The sequence below is a fragment of the Micrasema longulum genome, unplaced genomic scaffold (genome assembly GCF_059751315.1).
Source record: "Micrasema longulum isolate JH-2025_06_02 unplaced genomic scaffold, ASM5975131v1 h1tg001119l, whole genome shotgun sequence".
Lineage (NCBI taxonomy): Eukaryota > Metazoa > Arthropoda > Insecta > Trichoptera > Brachycentridae > Micrasema > Micrasema longulum.
Window position 1 is genome coordinate 293,760 of NW_028278307.1, and position 19,377 is coordinate 313,136.

The 19,377-nt window shown below is 30.8% G+C and overlaps 1 protein-coding gene across 2 annotated transcripts in view; it reads right to left on the reverse strand.

Annotated features, from left to right (window-relative positions):
- Window positions 1-1,514: 1,514 nt before the first annotated feature.
- LOC148276960 (D-beta-hydroxybutyrate dehydrogenase, mitochondrial) overlaps window positions 1,515-19,377 on the reverse strand; it is a 144,904-nt gene continuing 127,041 nt past the window's right edge. For both annotated transcript variants that reach the window (XM_088233554.1, XM_088233555.1), the window contains exons 5-6: window positions 4,217-4,575; window positions 1,515-1,846 (exon numbers count right to left, since the gene is read on the reverse strand). In XM_088233554.1, coding sequence (XP_088089680.1) covers window positions 1,688-1,846; window positions 4,217-4,575 — 518 coding nt within the window. In that variant the 3' untranslated portion in view covers window positions 1,515-1,687. The remainder of the gene's footprint in view (window positions 1,847-4,216; window positions 4,576-19,377) is intronic.

Below are 19,377 nucleotides of genomic sequence, written 5' to 3' on the forward strand. Positions count from 1 at the left end.
TTTACGATGTATTGACAACAAATATCTTACTTTAGAAAGTTTAATATGGTAGAGAAATTTCAATAATGTGGTAAATATGAAGGATTGTAGCAATCACATCAAATCTTCAAGTTACTTAAAAGACGGTGAAATATAGTATATTCTACAGAATTCAATACTTCCGCTTTGTTTTCTCATATCTTGTATGTTTTTAGTATGAAGAATGATGTAAACTTAGAGACAGTTTTGTCAATTTCACGTTTTGATCGATCGGTTTACTAAAGGTCATGCGAGATAATTGAAGTTATACATGTTATGGAGTATATAACCATTTCGTAATCTAAACGTATTAAAATACTTCATTTCCAAATAGGTATATTGGCAGCTCAAAATAAAATAATGATATCACTGAATGTAGGACAAAGGTGATTTGGGCAAAAGTAGTTTTATTGGTTTTTATGTGATTTTAACTAATTGATTGCGCCCATAGGCGTTTTCGGTTCAAATACTTTTTCTAGAACTTGTAAAAGACGATGTTGGTTTAAAGCCTTTGTCCTTAACATAGTCAATATGTTACCTTGAATAAAAACCATGTTAATCATTGAAAAATATTGCCGTACTAATAAGAATATTATTTTTTACATAAAGGTTAGAGTATTTTCATAAAATAAACGTATGGTTTAAAGTTTAAAGACACATTACATTTTTTGATTTAATGCATCAGTTCTCTTATATTTACATGAAAATTAAGAAATTTATATTACAATAGTTGACATCTGATGTCCGCAGTTGAATTTGATTTTATATAAGAAAAATTCGCCTTCTAAAAAAATAAGATATAAATAAACCATAACAAGGTACTTAATATTTTAAATTTGATATTAATGGATAATAAATTATTTAAAAATACGACGCGTAAATTGATATAGGTTATTATGACATGCGTTTCCAACTTTTATGAGATACATCATATTATACAATGTTTACCTCAACAGTTTCACATACAAATCATAAATGCATATTATTGTGTAATTTTGCATTGAGTTATAAAATGTACATTTAAAATTTAAAGGCACAAAATAAGATGAAAGAAGCACTAAGCAATTTTAACATCGTCATTATAAAACAAAAGAAATTTCTTATCTAAAATAAATACGTTATTTTAAAGTATTTGAAGAAAAAATAAGCACAGCTTGAATATAGCAGAGTGATGGTGATAAAACTATTTTTAATTATACAAATGAGCTTGCCGTACTGCAGCGAATACAATTTAGGATTTTGAAAATTAAAATAATTTGTTAATGAATTGTACAACGACAACTACAGACAGTTATATATTTAACGTAAAATTGAATAACCTTTGAAGGAGGTACAAGGTTTCAATCAAGTTTCCAATCACATCATAATCTGAAGTACCTATTTCATCTCAAAGAAGGATACTGTCAAACTCACATGTTAGGTACAAGGATAAATTGTCGAAATTCTATGCTAACTTTGCTTGATATATGAAACACTTGTATGGATATTTTGTAATATTTTGAATTTGATATAAACTGAACAAAGGTCACGTTAGTTAAGCGCGGTTTTATACCACAAAATTGACGTTACAATTGTACTAGAGATTTTCCATAGAATTTCCACAAGCCTTTGTTTATTCTTTACAACGGGGGTTTGATGTAGCAGTGGCAGGTACAGGGTGAGGGTGGTCCTACTCTGAGAACAGGAGGTCATACACGGTGGTCGGGAAGTGGTCGGCGATAAAAGACTGTAGCTTCTCCTTGCGAGTTACGGGGGTGTAGCGAGAGAGGGGGAAGGAGCGTGTCACGGCATCGGCCAAAGCCTTGGTCACAGGAGCGAGATCAGCTTCCTGAAAAAATGATTATTTTGTTTTAACAGGCTGAAGATCAATAATGAGTGGGGGTCTGAAAGGACCGGGGTTCGTACCCATTCCGAATACTTTGTTCGATTATAAATACGCACTATTCAATTTCGTAACGCCACAATATCGCCCTTGAGTTGCGTCTGCTAACGTCACTCAACAAAGTTTTCTCGTTTTCATTGCAGTTTCCCGCTACGTCATAAATGTACCAGAAAATAGTTTATTTTGTCTGGCTATTGCTGGGGTGGATAACGCGTCAGGTGAATCCGTCCAACACGTTCGCTACGAATATTTACGAAGCCACTTCGAGTGGATTCCCAAACACCTGGAACGGATAACACGTCGGCTATTTAATTATGTACTATGTACCCCGCGTTATCACACGAAAATTATTTTCAAGAAAAATACGACATTTAAAAAAAAAAGTTTTTTTTTCATTAATTTCAAATGTGATTAATAATTTACTATAATGTTATGAACGGGTTACAAACATTTAACAAAATATTTTTAAAAATATTTTGAGTTTGTCCAAATTTTTGTAGACAAGGACTGGATTCAACTCCCTGGGGAGCTATTTATAATTATTGTTTGGAACTTCACAAACATCAACAGATGAAAGAATTGAAGGAATATAGATGTTCAAATAAAGGCAGAATGGTGAATGTTACACAGTGTGTAAAGTGGCCACTTAAACCAGCCATTGACAGGTCATAAGCCCTGTAGATGCCTAAACTTCTTTATTAACTTTTCTTAAATGTTCTTCATCTCTGTTGTCATATGTTAAAATATTTTTACTGAAAGGTTGTTTGAGTCTTTTGTTTAGTTTTGTCTGGTAGTTTATTGTAAAATTTCAGTCCCTTGTTTATTAGTCTCGACTGTCCCTGTATCGTTTGAGAAGGTTGGATATGATATAATTCTGATGTTCACGTATTGTGTCCATATTTGATATAATTTTTTTCAAGTTTTAGTTCTTCGTCTACAATTACATCAGTGGCTAATTTATGAATAAATTTTAAGGATTCTAGTTTAAAGAGTTCAGTTACATTTAATTGCCTGATTATAAATCCAAAAGCTAAACAATAAAAATATTTGGAGATATTAAAAAACTTTAAATTATCAGTTGATCCCATATCAGCACCAAAAGGTGTACAAGGCAATGCATAAGGAGATATACCAATCGCAGCGTATCTAGTCTGGTCTATTGTAGTGCAAAAATATCGCTTTATTTCATTATCCGCAGTGGTCAAGTGATCAGAGCCTACGATCAAAGAGTTTTCGGAATTAACTCACCACATATATTTTTTTAAAAAGGGGATTTTACCCTTTTATGGCTATGGTGTTCACATGGAATACAATACTTGATGTATCTCTCTCATTTTTTAAGAAGTTTAGCCATATTTTGCTATTGATTGCCTAAATTATGGGTATAACTATTGTTGTTAATTATTTAAAATAGGTAAACTACGAAAAATAGAATAAAGATACGGTTTGTGGTCCCGTGGCTAGTGTCGTGGACATACGGATCAGGAACCCAAGGTTCGAACTCCGCTCTACCACAAATTGATTCCCATTTTCAAATAGTAGGTTATTTATAACTCGTCGAAAATTACCCCAAAAAATTAAATATTAGGGTAAATTATAAAAACGGAAATATTTCTTTAAAAAAAAGGTTGTAAGACAGTGTACGTATGTACAATTTTTTATTTTAAAATACAGTAAAATTTTTTCTATCCGGATTTTTGAGTGTCAAATTATATTGCATTTGAAATAATACAGCGCATTTGAATTTACCTCTTTGGGGCACAATAACTATAATTTCTTTGATTATTGAGTGTAAAAAAAACATTAGAAAAATGAATGGGAAACGCTTTTCCAGTGGTATAAATTTTACTACCACCTTGACAGTGAGAAAGTAAACAGCTCTTTCAATCAGTCCGAGATAAGAGCCTTATGTTGCAGAAATTAAATATCTTCATTATCAACGCTGTAATTAATATTTTTACACGGTTCTCTAAGATTTAAAAAAAACATTAAATATGTGGTACGTTTTTTATACTACTGTGTTTCAAAAAGTTAAACATGTCCAGCAATGTTAATTGGACAATTAAATTAAATTTAAAATATTATTTTTATTTTCTGATAACGATCTGGCTATTTGCGGAGTTCGACTGTACCTGTATTTTAAAATGTTCCGTCTTTTGTTAAATATCGCACCGTTTGTAAAGGGATTTTTTTTAGCACGATATTTCATCGTCTGAAGCAAAAAATAGTCTCTATGTTTATACTTAACAAAATGATACATTGGAAAGCATCGATGGGAGCGATTATGCAAATAATGATGATCCAAAAGTTCCTTACGTCTTTGGTGTATTTTTCCAGTGATCTGATGGTCTGCTCGAAGTATTCCTCCCCGTACGCTCCCTTCTGCTCCTCGCTCAGCAGATGCCACATCTCCTTGGCCTGGCTCAGCAGCGCGTCCTCCGACAGCCAGGCGTTACCCGTGGTGTACTCGCCGGGGGCCACCACCACCACGTCCACGCCACGGGGGCGCAGCTCCTGGCGCAGGCAGGCGGACAGCCCCTCGAGCCCGGCTAGCAGCGCGCAGTGCACGCCCCGCACGGGGGACGCCACCCTGGCCAACCCCGAGCTGACGGTGACGATGCGACCCCGCGCGCGCCGGATGAGGGGCAGCATAACTTGGATCACGCGAGCCGGGCCTGGAACAAACAAATACTTTTATCAATTTTATTTCTCTTCATAACTGTTGTTTAGTAGTAAAACTAAAATATAAAAAATTTCGTTCAAACCTTTTTTCTTCGCCTTCGTTCCTGTTATTACGTTTGATTTATCTTTTTAATTTAATCATCATCATTCCATGTCCGCTCCCTAGTTGGAGCAAAGATGGCATATAATTTTGGTTTATTTATGAATATTGTTTTTTAGTTACAATGTCTGTTGTTTTATTTATTTGGGAAAAAAACGACAGTTTTTATAAATAACTCATAAAGAAAATAAGGGTACATCGGATCTTAAATTGTAAAAACAGTTAATAAACTCTTGTTTCATCTAATTATAGGCAAAAATCATATTTATGGCGAACTTTTAATAATTTTAATGCAATAAATAAATCATTTAACATAGATTTATTTGCAAATAATCTTAATTACTATTCATTTTAAGTTCGAGAATTTTTTTTAACTCACTGTTATGCTACTTGTGAAAACCTGTAATTGGCTTATTTGTTTTGTAATATGTATAAAAGATAATTATAGCCGTTGGTTATCCAAATAAATAAAATAAAATAAATAAATAAACATTTTCCACGGCTATGCAAATTATGAATCAAGTGTACACATTCAAATAATCCAGTAATAGAATAAAATAAATTTAAAGTTTGAGAAATGTTAGATATTCAAAAACTGCAAAAAAAATAATAATAGTAAATAAAAACAATATATATATATACACAGTACATTTATAAATATATTTTTTTAAATAAGAAAAAAAAAAAAACAACTTATGTAATAATATTGCAGAAGGTACAAAAAAAACATGAATAAACAATTTTAATGACATACTTATATGTACAGGCGTATTATCAAAGCCTATAAGTAATCTTTTATAATAATAATAATAATAATGAAAGTTCATTAACAAAAATAACAAAAACTGTATCTACTACATAAACACTTAGGTAATAGATTTTTCTGGATCATGTCTAGTCTGCCTAACTAGGTACAACCTGTTTTAAGGCAGACATTTTTATGCAAAAATTTACAATAACATTACTACCTACTTGTTAATATACTAACAGTTATACAATATTAATTTATTAGGAATTTATTTTTAGTAAATATTCCGATTTTTCTCAACCTAAATCCAGTAACTAATTTTTTACGCATTTGTTAAATTGAATCCGGGTCATTATTTTGCAATCTTTGGGCAACATATTGAATATTTTGGGGCCCAGAAACCTAAAATTTCTTTGCCCGAATTCAGAGTTTGTGATAGACCCCATGACCCATAGTTTGACTTCTGGTAGTGTGGGAGTGTTCATTTTGGGATTTGATAGAATAATTTACTTGCACAAACATTATTATTCTATAATATATAATTTTCTTATATCTAAGATCTTGAATTCCTCAAATAACATTTAGTTAATTATAAGAAAGATGAAAAATGTCTGCGTGACCGGAGAGAACGGTATTGTACTTGTAATAATGACATGCTCTATGGAAAAAATAATTATTTCTTGAATTTGTCCTGGGTATCGGCAAATTAAATGTAATTTGGAGTGTTGTCCTGCTGGGCACAAGATATTCTAAAGAACTTGTAAGTATAGGGCAATCTATGACATAGTTCACATGTTTAAATATGAATAATTGAAACCACCAACAAATCATTTTCCTTGCTGATGTAAGTAAAGTCAACAATAGTTTTAAGTCAAATACGCCTTAAACCTCAAATATTAGGATGAGTAATAAATTTAAAAAGATCTTGGTTTCGTATACATGTATACTCATATAAAATATGGAACTCACTCGTATTTGAAAGGCGAAAACATGATCCAGAGTTATCAATCATTTTTTACCATCAATACCTGTCAATTTCAAGATGTAACCTGTTGTTATTCAATTTACATACAATGTACGGACAAGGCTTAGCGAAAATAAATTTTTGTAAGATTTTTCAAATTATGTAAAATTGTTTTGGCTATTGACAGTAACCGTATTTTTTATGAAATAACATAGCTTGCGCGTTTAAATATAAATCTTTCGCACTTTGATTTGACTGTCAATAGTTTTACAGCAAAAAAAGGGTATTAGTATTTTATGTTAATTTAAACACGCCAATCTGCACCTGGTTGTGCATAAGGCACTGCATTGGAAAATATCATGTGTGACATGTGTTACATGAAAGTAAGATGATCAGTCTTACGTTTTAGATGCCAATGCAGGGACAGTAAAATATTTCAATTTTAAACTTTAAAAAAAATCATGTTACTTTCCCGGTAATCTTCAAATAAAGTGCCCCTTGCACCATCGGGTACAGACGAGGGTATGATAATGAAAATATAAAATATATTTGCTGAAATATTATTGATTCAGAGTTGGCGTCGAGGAACTTCATTATTTATTTAATTATTAATAAAAATCGAAAAAAAATAATTTTTTATCAATAAATTTCATGTTTTTTGGAAATTCTATACATATCATACTTTTACACACCTAATAAATGTTATCACAGTAACTCTCCAAAATAGAGACTAACTCTAGTGCCTGGAGAGTGACTTACAATGTTGTAGTTGTTTATTGTTTATTGTAAGAGTTTATATAATTTTAAATACGAGTACATGAGAAAAAAATAAAATCATAGGATAAATAAAGAAAAAACATTGAACAATAATACATTCATACTAATTAAAATTTAATGTAGTTTTTACACATGTTAAAAAAAATTGTTTAGATTTACTTTAAATTTATTTATTGATATATTATTTTTAATAGTTTTTAGTTTATTGGAAAGATTATTATGGAATTGTAGGGTGGGGTGGTTTATACGCCTGGACTTCCATATTCCCTTCTTTAAGGTATTTTAGGCAATTCGTTGAAATCGGTTTAGTTTTGAGGTGCAGAAAACGGAACAACGAATCCTCGATTTTGTCGATTTTAGTGAGGAGTCCGACGAGTAATTGTCTTGTTCGCACAAAATCGGGGAGGGATCACTTATTCATAAAATTTCTGTCACTGCTTTTCGGCTAAATTGTTTTTTTTAAATATTTTTATACATGAAGTAAGTAAGTTGTTTTTGTGAAAAATACGCAATCCCACGTTAAAAGTAAATTTAAATTATACGTAAATAATCTTGTTTACTTCGGATGAAATAAAATTCCATAATAATTTTTCTTTTTTTTTCTAATTTCTCTCATGTTAAGATTCAAGAATCTAGTAGTTACAATTAACAATATAAACATTTATGTGTAGGAGTCAACACGGGTGTTTATTTCGTATTTATTTAAATAAGAGAGTTTTTATTTACTCAGTTTACCTAAAATTTTTAGACAAACAAATGCTTGAAAAGACAGTCAATGTCAACATTTTCTCTTGTGTGTAACTTGTAGATTTCTGTGTCTCCTAATCATGCCTATAAAAGTAAAAAAAACGGTGACACAAATAATATGATATATTTTTTCAACAGAGATATTGAGCATATGGAACTCTTGTCATGTACAGAGCTTATGATCTGTTATCGACTCACCGTTCTGCCTATAAGTAGTTGAGTTCTATATTTGAGTGTGTCATTTTTCAATTATCTGTATAGGATATGATTGGTTTAAATATGAAAAAAAAAATATTAAATAATTAACATTGGAATAAAATTTCACAAATATTTCAATTTTCGGGGCCACTATGAGAATATGGGAATCAAGACATAACTCTACCATAGTAGAGAGAAGTGCAGACCTCGGACCTTTGATCCACGAATCCGCGATATTTGCCACCGGACTACAACTTGATTATAATTACATTTTCCACCTGGTGATCAAATGATCAGAGCGTTTGCCTATCATGCAAGAGGTCTCAGGTTAGATTTCCGTTTTTACACTAGAATATTTCAAATTATATACAGTCTCGTGGAGTTGGGATTTATGTCTCAAATAATGTGTAATAAACTGCCTTTAAGTAAATGACATCTTAGCAATAGATATTTATAATTAATCCCGTCAAGGAAAAATACAAAATTTACAAAGTACAAAGTTCGGAAATACCCAAAATAAAGTTACATTTAATATTAATATAAATAGTATTTTTTAATAACTTGTTTCTTAGCTTGTGGTGCACTAGGCATTGCGTTGATATCAACTTGTAGCGAATATAAGTATTTTTTTTCTAAAAGACAAAATTATTAATCTTGTTAGGGTTTTAAAAATAATTTAAAGCACATTTAAGTAATCGAACTTGGGGTCTTATGCAAGATATCTAAGCGCGTTAACCTCGGGTTCGATTGTCAACGATTATCAAATTCTAAACAATTCTATTTGATTGTTTCCTTTTATTTTTTATTAAATGCGTATTTAAATTGGCTTTTAACCGCCTTTAAGCATCCATTTGAAGTGAAAGACAGTTTTTTCTTTTCTTTTGATACCTTATTTAGATTTTGTACCTTCCTTAAAAAATGTATCAATTCAAGTTATATTTTCCTGAGTTGCTGTGCCAGGTATTTATTGTTTTATGTGGCTGACGTTTCAAACAGCGTTACATAGTCCATCACCTGAGCTCATCAGCCCAAATATTCCAGAAACAATCCGGTAAAACATTATAAGTATCTTAAAGGCCGTGGAAACCTACGAACTTTAAAATAAATTTAAATTTCGTTATCATCATTTTTCAAGCTACACCCAGTGGTGAATAGAGCACTCCATCGATCATTTTATTTCAATGAACCGGAATAATTTTGATAATATTTTGAGTGTGTCCAAATGTGCCTAGACAAAAGACTCAAAATATTGTGATAAAATCAACTGGCCAAGAAAGAACTTTAAAAATGGTAAAATTGTTTCCAGGCTTTGAAAAAATGAAATTCTTCAGAACAATAAAAAATTCAGCAGTTAAACTTTCACATTTTTTTTTTCATAAATATTTGCGGTCTTATGATTTACGAGGATATTTTGATTTGGTGCCATTTTAAACGAGTTGTAAATTACTCACGATTTGAAAATGGAAATCAAGTTTGAGCAGGGTGGGGTTCGAACCTCGGACCTCTGTTCTATGACTCCGCAACACTACCCACGGGACCACGACTCAAATCAACAAACCGATGGAATGATTTTGTTGCATAGTAGGTGAGGTGATTACTCTTATACATACATTGCGTCGATCCACTATGCAAACAAATGCTGCACGCCCATTCTGTCAGGGATCGAATCAAGGTTCTTAAAAATGGTAGGCAAACGCAGTAATCATTACACAACGGTGCGGACATCTTCACTTGATTTCAGTTTTCAGGATTTTAACCCCAGACTAACCATCAAGTCGAAAACATTCGTTCAGGGTTCTGGTTCTATTCCAGAAGTGTACCTTACATTCATTGATTGATTTAGTGTTTATTTAGTGGAACTCCATATTTAAACTTTTAATATAAGATATTAAACACTGATTTGACATTCGTTTGGAAATGCCCTAACAAGGCAAAACAATTGTCAGTAACTTTTTTTTTATATTTGTAAAAATAAAATAAAGTGTTCAGTAGACTCAAATCAGTGTTTGATTTCTTATATTATATAAATAAAAGACGAGTGATACTTTAATCTACAAATTTTAAAAATTTGACCTTAGAAACTAGAAATTCTCGAAATTAATAAATTGAAAAATAAACTCGACGTAGAATTACTTAATAAACAGATAACACACGTGCATTCTCCATTACTATATCCATTGATATATATTTTTACTAATGACTTTTTACCTTTTGTTTTTCAGAAATCATAATTGACAAAAATCACACTCACGAAGGATGGGACACTTAAAATAAAATACTTAAACTCATTAAAATAGCATTATATCAACTCATTAGTTAACCCGAAGAAATTTTGATAATGTTCTTTAAGATAAAAACAACTTTATTTAATTTACTTTCATATAATTTTGAATTCTCTATCCTTTCCTCTGTTTTGTATAAATACATCGAAAAACTTAATGCTTAACTACTGTTTATTGAAACATATATTTTGTATATTCCTAGGTATATAAAACGAAATAACGTTGTGAGTATGATTAATTTCAATAAAAATACGTATATTGTTTGGATGTAATTGTTTTTCTCTTATGTAAGCATCTATGAAGTACTTAACACGTTTTGCTTCCTTCAAAATAAAAGCTCTCAAAATTCTTAAAAATGTATTTGAAAAACGTTCCTTTATTCTGCTCAATAAAATGTCGGCGTGTCTTGTAATAAATCAAAAAAGATAAATTCACAGTAGGTCTTACAGAAGGTGATCATTTTATTAGACTCACTCATTTTTGTAATGTTGTCATTTGGAAAGTTTGGAGTGGATATGACGCACGTTTTGAAACTTCCCAATTTCTTTGGAAGTTTTAATTTTTAAAAACCTAAACGGGTCGTTTAGAGCAATATCATTGTTTAACTCATCATGTACGTGTGTCGATAATGCATGTCTCAGCCTTACACATTACACGGATCTCGACATATGTGTACCTATCATACATTGTTTTACCACACATTCGCCTGAGGGATCGCATTTTGACAGCATTCAACCTACTTTCATCATCATTTTTCCAATTCCATACTTCACTCCCATACATCCCAGGCACTAGAACCCCGTTGTAAACTGCTATTTTAGCCTCCTGCGATAAACATTTGTTTGCCAAAGTAGATTTCAGTGCACCGTTCACCCTGTTCCCGGCACTCACCCTCCTTTCAATATCTTTCTCGGCCTTTCCATCCCTAGTAAACATACTTCCCAGGTACACAAATACTTCTACCTGATTCAGAATATCACATACAAAATTCTAAAACGATATAAGGACAATCGAATCGGGGACTGAAATTATACAATAAGCTAACAGACAAAACTGAACAAAAGACTCGAGAATGCAACATTATTTTGTTAAATGAATGTAACAATCCGTGAGGGTTTATAAATTATTTATTTAAAAAAACGAGTTAACAAAAATGAGCCCCCTCTGTATGTTCTCCTACACATTTTTTCAGTAAAATCTTTTGATGTTAGCAAGTCCCTCTTCCTACATGTTTTGCTACCGTTAGGTTTAATTTACTTTTCTACCTTTGTCATGAATTTTCGTACGTTTTTGGATTTTAAAATTTTTGTACAGTTTTGAGCAAATGGAATAAATACACAAGGCGTAAACCAAACCATATTTTCTTATGATTTTAATCATCATCATCATTTTCCTGCCCGCACTCAGTGGAGAAAAGGGCACTGCATTGGTATTTCAATAAGGAACTTCAGCTCTGCGGGAAATTAGAAACGAAAAATGTTTTCTTTTGTGTAAAAAATAAAGCATTGATTATACGGCCAAGCATCTTAAAATATGTAAAAAAATTATTAAAATATATTTAAAAAAAAACGAACAACATTGAACGACGTCACTAGTTTATACGAATCAACTGATGATAGGAGAGTTGTGGAATATTTCCAGTAAACTTACCGTCAACGCACTAATCGACAGAACTGACCGAGAAGAAGCGTAAGATAACTTGAGACTTCACACGCGGAGTTATTTTAGAAATAAAAAACATAGCGCTGATAATATAACACATAAAAATTGAAAAAAAAATTGGCCTTGGCTAATGGTCTGTAAGCAAATTAAAAATTAAAAACATACACTGAACTTCCTCATTGCATTGTATCTGGATCAATATTATTACATTGAAGGTGAGGTACTCAGTCTCACACACTAGGTTCCAGTCCAATTTCAACAGGATTTCTTGTTTTAGTTTTTAATTAAAAATATAATCTGTAAACTGTATATTATGGCCATTATGTGAAGCAATTCGTCATATTCAATTAAGTTCTTTTTATAAAAATAAACTATCCGTCTTTTTTAAACGAATTAATTAAAAAAAATAACTTTCCGTCTTTTTAAAAAAAAAGATATATTTTTTTTAAATACTGGAATTAACATCCTGCATATTTGTAATAGATGAAATATTAAAAAATTAGGAAATAAAAAAAGGTGTCAACAATAACTATGAGAATCCTGCAGTTTTTTGGGCATATTTTCAGGGGAAACTCTGACAGTTTGGAAAAAACTATTCTCCTGGGAAGTGTCGAAGGAACAAGGTCGCGTGGACGTCCTCTGACAAGATGGAGCGGCACAGTCACTAAATTACCAGAATCATCACTGATGAATTCCTATAGAAGAGCACAAGACCGTTCCAGATGGAGGGAGACTGTCCACAGACGAGCCATGCTTAGAGTCAGGCGTAATCACCATCCTCAGATATGAGGCATGGTTTGAAGAGAATAAATATAATTAATAACCAAATTAAAGATGTAAATAACAGTCCTTGGCTAAAAATGTATAATAATCAAATAACGTAATCTGACACTAACCACTACGAATATAATATTATTCCATTTCTGAGAATTTGTAGTCAGAACATAAAATCTTGAACACATTTTTTTAAACGTATGTAAAGACATAAAAAAATAAAAATTCAGGTTGAACTTGCTATAAAAGAGTCAGGTTCTTGTGTTTGGCAACTGTATAATATAGAAACAAAAATGCATAACAAATAATAAAAAAAAAAAAAATTGAAAACATAAATTTAAAAAAAATAAATAAAACTAACATACACATATATTTTAGGTATCTATCTCGTGTTTGGGAAGATTAAAAATATTGAGGATCTTACTTATAAACCTGGTATAAAGTTACGCGAAAGGAATAGTGGTAGAATACGGATGGGAAGAACATAACAATAAAGTGGTAAAATTTTACCACTATGCCTAGGCGTAACTTTATCCCAAGTTTATAAGTTAAGTCCCTTAATCATAAACTTGTTAGTTTATTTTTAAGTCTTGAAAAAGGAACAGTCACGCTCTGAAACCGGTGGGTATATTAAATTTACTTTAGTGAATGATTACGTAATTTTTTTTTTAACAGCTTACCCACCACGTACCGCACACCGCATCTGAGGACACAAGTCTCCTTGGCGGTGCCCACATACACGGAAAATTTGCTCGTTGTCAAACGAGAAAAGCTGCCCGAAGGAGCTTTCTGAAATCTGGTAGCCTTAGCATCTTTGTGCTAAAAGAAAGTAATCCAGATGTACATAATAAGTACTTCATTGGATTGAGAAGAGAGGGAAGTGAATTCTTCACTGACTGGGATTAAATTGATTGGACATGATCAATTCGCCGAAATGATTACAAAACTTTATAACAATAAAAAAAATTAACAATAAAAATCACGAAGTTATAGCCATCAGTAAGCCAGTCAGTCAGGTGATCAGTTTTACGCTAACAATGAAATATTGCAATACAGGATCAACTGGAAAACCATTATTTAATGTCCACTTTACAGGAGTTAAACCGAGGTGTACTTATCTGGGAACAATGTCTATTTTCAGGATTTTTTCCTAAAAGTAACCATCGAGTCAAAAAACACTCGTCCAGGCTTCTGGTTCCTTTTCACTTAACGAACTGTATTCTTCATCTGCCTTTACGCAGCACAAGGACAAAGATAATATTTTCGTTAATTTTGTATCATATTTTTAATTTTCCCTTTATTGTCAATAAAATGAACGAACAAATTAGGTTTAACTAACTAACTAACTAACTAACTAAACCATCACGCCATTTCCCCAGGGGGGTAGGCAGAGAGGATAGAAGGTTATATTAGGTTTAAGGTAGTTTTTAACTTTTGTTTTCAATATAGAGAGTAATGGTTCGCGGGTTGATGGTTATTTGAGGGGTTGAAATCATTTAGACATTAGAGTGACGCTGATGTGATAAATATCATAACGACAGAAGGGTGAAAACGAAGGTAAACGGTATTGACGTTTTTTGGGGTTTGTTGGGTAACATATTTTATTCATTCTATCTACGTATTTCCGTTAACATCATTTTAGGTTATGCTTTTTGATGTGTAATGTAATGCGTAATAAGTAGCTATGTTATTCTAACATCCTATTTGATTTAAAACACGTGTTTATAAATTATTTTATTTTATTTATTGTAGAAGAAAAACAGACTTTGATAAAAAAAACAAAGTATCGATATAAAAAACAAAGTATAATATACGATAAAACTATATACATAAATCTCAGATATCGCAGTTAAAATTATGACAGTTTTATTGAAGGAAAAAAAATAAAATAAAGGAGAAATGACCATAAAAATGAATAGTATAGTGTACAGTGCACATGGTATAGTGTAGGTATTTATAACAACAACAAACCATCGCTGTTTTTCCATAAGGATAGGCAGAGAGGTCAGAACGCCACATCACTCTATCTTTGCATACAGATCTCGCTTCCTATATATTTATATGTCTTCTCATGCACGCGCGTCGATTATTTTGACTTTTAACATGTCCATCTTTAAGTATTTATTGGATTTGGTCATACCATGTCTTTCTCGGTCTTCCTCTATTTCTGCATCCATCAACATTCGCACTATAAATATTTTTAGCCGTTCTTTAGCTGTCGCATTTCGACAGTATCCGTCTACTTCCAACCCCGTTTTTCTATTTCCATACTTCACTACCATACATCATGGTCGGGACTAGAACTCCATTGTGAACTGATAATTTTTCTTCTTGCGACAAACATTCATTTGCCAAGATTGATTTAAGTTCACCGCTCACTCTGTTCCCGGCACTCACCCTCCTTTCAATATCTTTCTCAGTCATTCCATTCCTAGTAAACATACATCCCAGATACACAAATTCCTGTTTTATTATAACTTCATTCACAGTGATTTCATATTTAGTCATACTATCATTTCTTTCAAAAACCATCACATTCGACTTATCGACATTCATTAGCAAATCGCTTCCCTTGCATACATCGTAGCCCTTTGTTACAAAAAATCTAAAAATATTTATACATATTTACATAAGTAGGTGTATTTATACTTGTTTTTACATTTAAACATGTATAATAGTTTTTATGTTTATGAGAAAAAACAAGAATAATGTGTTCACGATATTTTATGTAAGTAGGTAGACGTAAAGTTAGTATAAATATACTTCCAAATAAAATGCCTAGAACGAATTTAATTTTCATTTGGCTTTAAAATGTTTTTAACTGTTGAAAAAACATTTTATTTAAATTTAAGATTAACTTGAAATCGGCATTAAGCAATTCGATAAAATAATTTTTTTTTTTTCATAGTGCATATATTTTTTTTGACACATACAAAACAAAGAATATTAATAAAATTGTTACATTTCCAATAATTATGTTGAAAATGTTTTAGTTTAAAAAAATTAAAAAATGCCCGTCAGGGTTGTATTAACATATTATACGTCAAATCATGTTACCCATGTCTCGTCTGGTTATTAGAAGTTTATACCAGTAATTTTATTTAATGTGTTTAAAATTAGCTCGTAGCTGGATATAATATGAATATTAATCGTGAATAGTTTTCCAAAAGGGTTAATTTATGGAGAAATTTTAATACGTAATGGTTAGTATTACAATAAAGCTGCCATAAATGGTACATACGGTTTCATTTATACAACCCTATATTATCATGGAGAGCCTTGTCACATTACTTCAATTTATTATCAACGTCCTTTATGTACCCATAATAAAATTATCCTAAAGAGCACTTGGAACAAGTATGAAAAATCTAGTGAAAAATTGTAGTTGGCCATACTGTTTATTTTTAAAAAGTATTTTGAAAAAATAAATATTATATATTTGAATGTTAAAATGATATCTTTTGTATTTCTACATATCAAATCAGGTTTTAATTTTATTTATATATTTCACTGTTTTTAAAATGTACATTGGATATTTGTTCATGTTCACATGTTTGTTCGTCGGAGATACAAATACAAATCAAGACCAATAATCATATAAAAAAAAGCATAAATATGTAAATAATGTAAACTAATGCGATTTACTTAAAATTAAAACAGACACAACATTATGTTAGTAAACAATAAAAAATATTTAGAAAAATTGTGAAATATTTGTACAGTTTTATTAATTTTGACCAGATTTTTTGATTAATGAGCTTAGTGGATTGATAAGGTTTTTCTCATTTCGAAAAAATCTTTAAATCATGATAAACAAAATGAAATCTTAGAAATACGTAGGTTTGACGTTCTGGGGGGTAGGATTTAGAGATGACTTCCATAGAATTTTTTTAATTCAATTATTTGAACGTAAAATAAAAATCATTAATATTTATATTAGTACTAATTTCCAATTATCAACTGCAATAATAATTATAATGAATTATTATATCCGTTATTTAGCGCGATATATTTAATTGTGTTCAACTCATTATTTTAGTTGTATTTATTGATAGGTACGAATTAAAGTCTATGTATCAAGAAATGAAACACAGATAGTTTATGTAAAATATGATGTCAAGAATTATTATGCATTATGTTATCACTGTGTGTTTGTTTTCTAAAGGTATTAAAATGTATTTTGTTTTATTTTGTATTAAATGTTAAGTCTCAAAAGTTAATTTTTCCTCTCCTAATTCCATTGTGGAATTGAATTTGTTGGCTGAGTTTAATTCTACGAAGAACATATCAAGCTGGCGTTTTGTATCAAAACATGAAATCAGTATATTGTTTACATACCGGCGATAAAATGAAACATGTTTCAATTATTTCTCGTTTACTGTTTTGTTTTCAATAAAATCCATAAAAAAACTCTGATATGACGCTAATGACCGATTGATTTGACATGCTACAAAACGCCAGCTTAATACGTTCCTCTTAGAATTCACAATGGAATTAGGAGGGTAAAAAATTAATTTTTTGAACTTAACATTGAATATAGAATCAAACAAAATACATTTTAATATCTTTAGAAAACCAACATATAGTGATAACATTATACATAATAATTCTCGACATCATATTTCACATAAACTGCTTGTATTTCATTCCTTGAAACAAAGACTTTTATTCGTCTCACTTCATAAAAATAAGTAATATTAAAATTTTCTGCAATTTGAGTAATCTAAGTCACACGAATTATCAAATTAACCTTTATTAAGACTGACAGAATATTTTTTAATTGAAAAACTCGCAAGTAAAATTATCTTACCCGTGAAGTAAGCAGTAAAAATAAATTTTTTACTGGTTTTTCATACATTTTACCCATTTCTTAAGGTTCATTAATGGACCGTATTTTCACCTCACTGGTAATTAGGTACCTAATGATGTCATCTGATATCTCTGTGTCGACAACTTCACATTAATCAGGATAATTACGAAAGGATGTGATAAAACCATTTGGTACTAGGCCAATAATTATGATCTTATGCTAAGGATAGTTGAAATATTTCAACAATGAGGAAGTTCAGTTTATTTATTTTATTTATTTTTATTTAATGCACAAAATACACAATTTTACATAGACACAATTTTATGTTTTTTTTATGTCCCGACTTGTTAGAAAATTCCGTGTTAAGTCGGGACTCTTCGATATATAAATCAAAAATCAAAAATATTTATTCACATATTAAAACAATATACAAGTAATCAAAAAAAATATGCAAAATAATCGAAACAATATACAAAATAGTAATAGAAAAATAAAAATTTATAATACATGTCGACAATGGAATCAAAAGTTATACAATAATACGTATGACAGTGATGACATACACATATACGATTTACGTATATGGATAATAATGAAAACTCAGTGGTTTTCTTTTATTTGTTAAAAAATAATTAAACTGAACAAATTTTTTTTTTCAATTTTAATATATCGTATTATGAGCGCTATGATATTTTAAAGTTTTGTATTTCTGTAATAACTCCGCGTGTAACATCAGAGGTTCTCTTCCGCTTATTCTCAATCATTTCTGCCTATCGGTCTAATTACGCCAAGCGAACCAGAAATCTCCCACAACTCTCTTATTATTGGTTGATTCATATGAACTAGCAACGTCATTCAAATAAGTTTGTTTTTATCAAAATATTTTTTTCGTTCATTTTTAGGAAACTTTGCAGTACAATTTAATGCTCCAATTTTTACCGCGCGCATGAAAACATTTATTGTATCCAATTTTCCGTCTGGCTGAAGTTCATCATTATTTATGTACATTTATTTATTTTATTTTATTTTATTTTTATTTTGCACCACAACAGGCCAGGAGACCCAATTACAGTGGTGAATTACATCACAAAACACCCAGGCTTGAGAAAAATTGCATTTTAATTTTTGTGTTCTCACCGGGAATCGAACCCGGAACCTTCCGTGCGTGAGTCAAGCGTCTTGACCACTACACTACGGAGGCAGCCGTATTGAAATTTGAAAATAGTAATGTAGGTGAACGCATACAAAAATATAATTTTAATTATATATTATATACAGTTAGAAAAGAACTTTCACTGTATGAACGTGTGAGGAATAATTATTATAATCAAATATATTTCCTTTAAATTATAAAAACAAAAAGTTACAAAAGTTAAAAAAGTGTATCAGGTAAATTTACTTAAAAACTTGTTATGTGAAGACAAATATCTGAAGAATCAGTCAGTGGTATTTGCATCTTTCAGAATGGTGTTTGGTACATTTTAGTGATGATTTTAATATGTGCTCAGTGATCGGCCCCATAGCACTATTAAAAAAATACAGAAGTCAGTCAGTTTATCGCACTAAAAGAGTTGAAGAACATTGATTTAGCCCAGAAAACCTGCTCGTTCAAACGAACACCGAAAAAACTTGTAATGTAATTATCTGTTTTTGTTAAAGGGCGGAGCAGTTTTATTAAGAGGATGATAATACGCTCAGAGAAAACTTTTCTCTGGATTTTGTTACATTCAAGC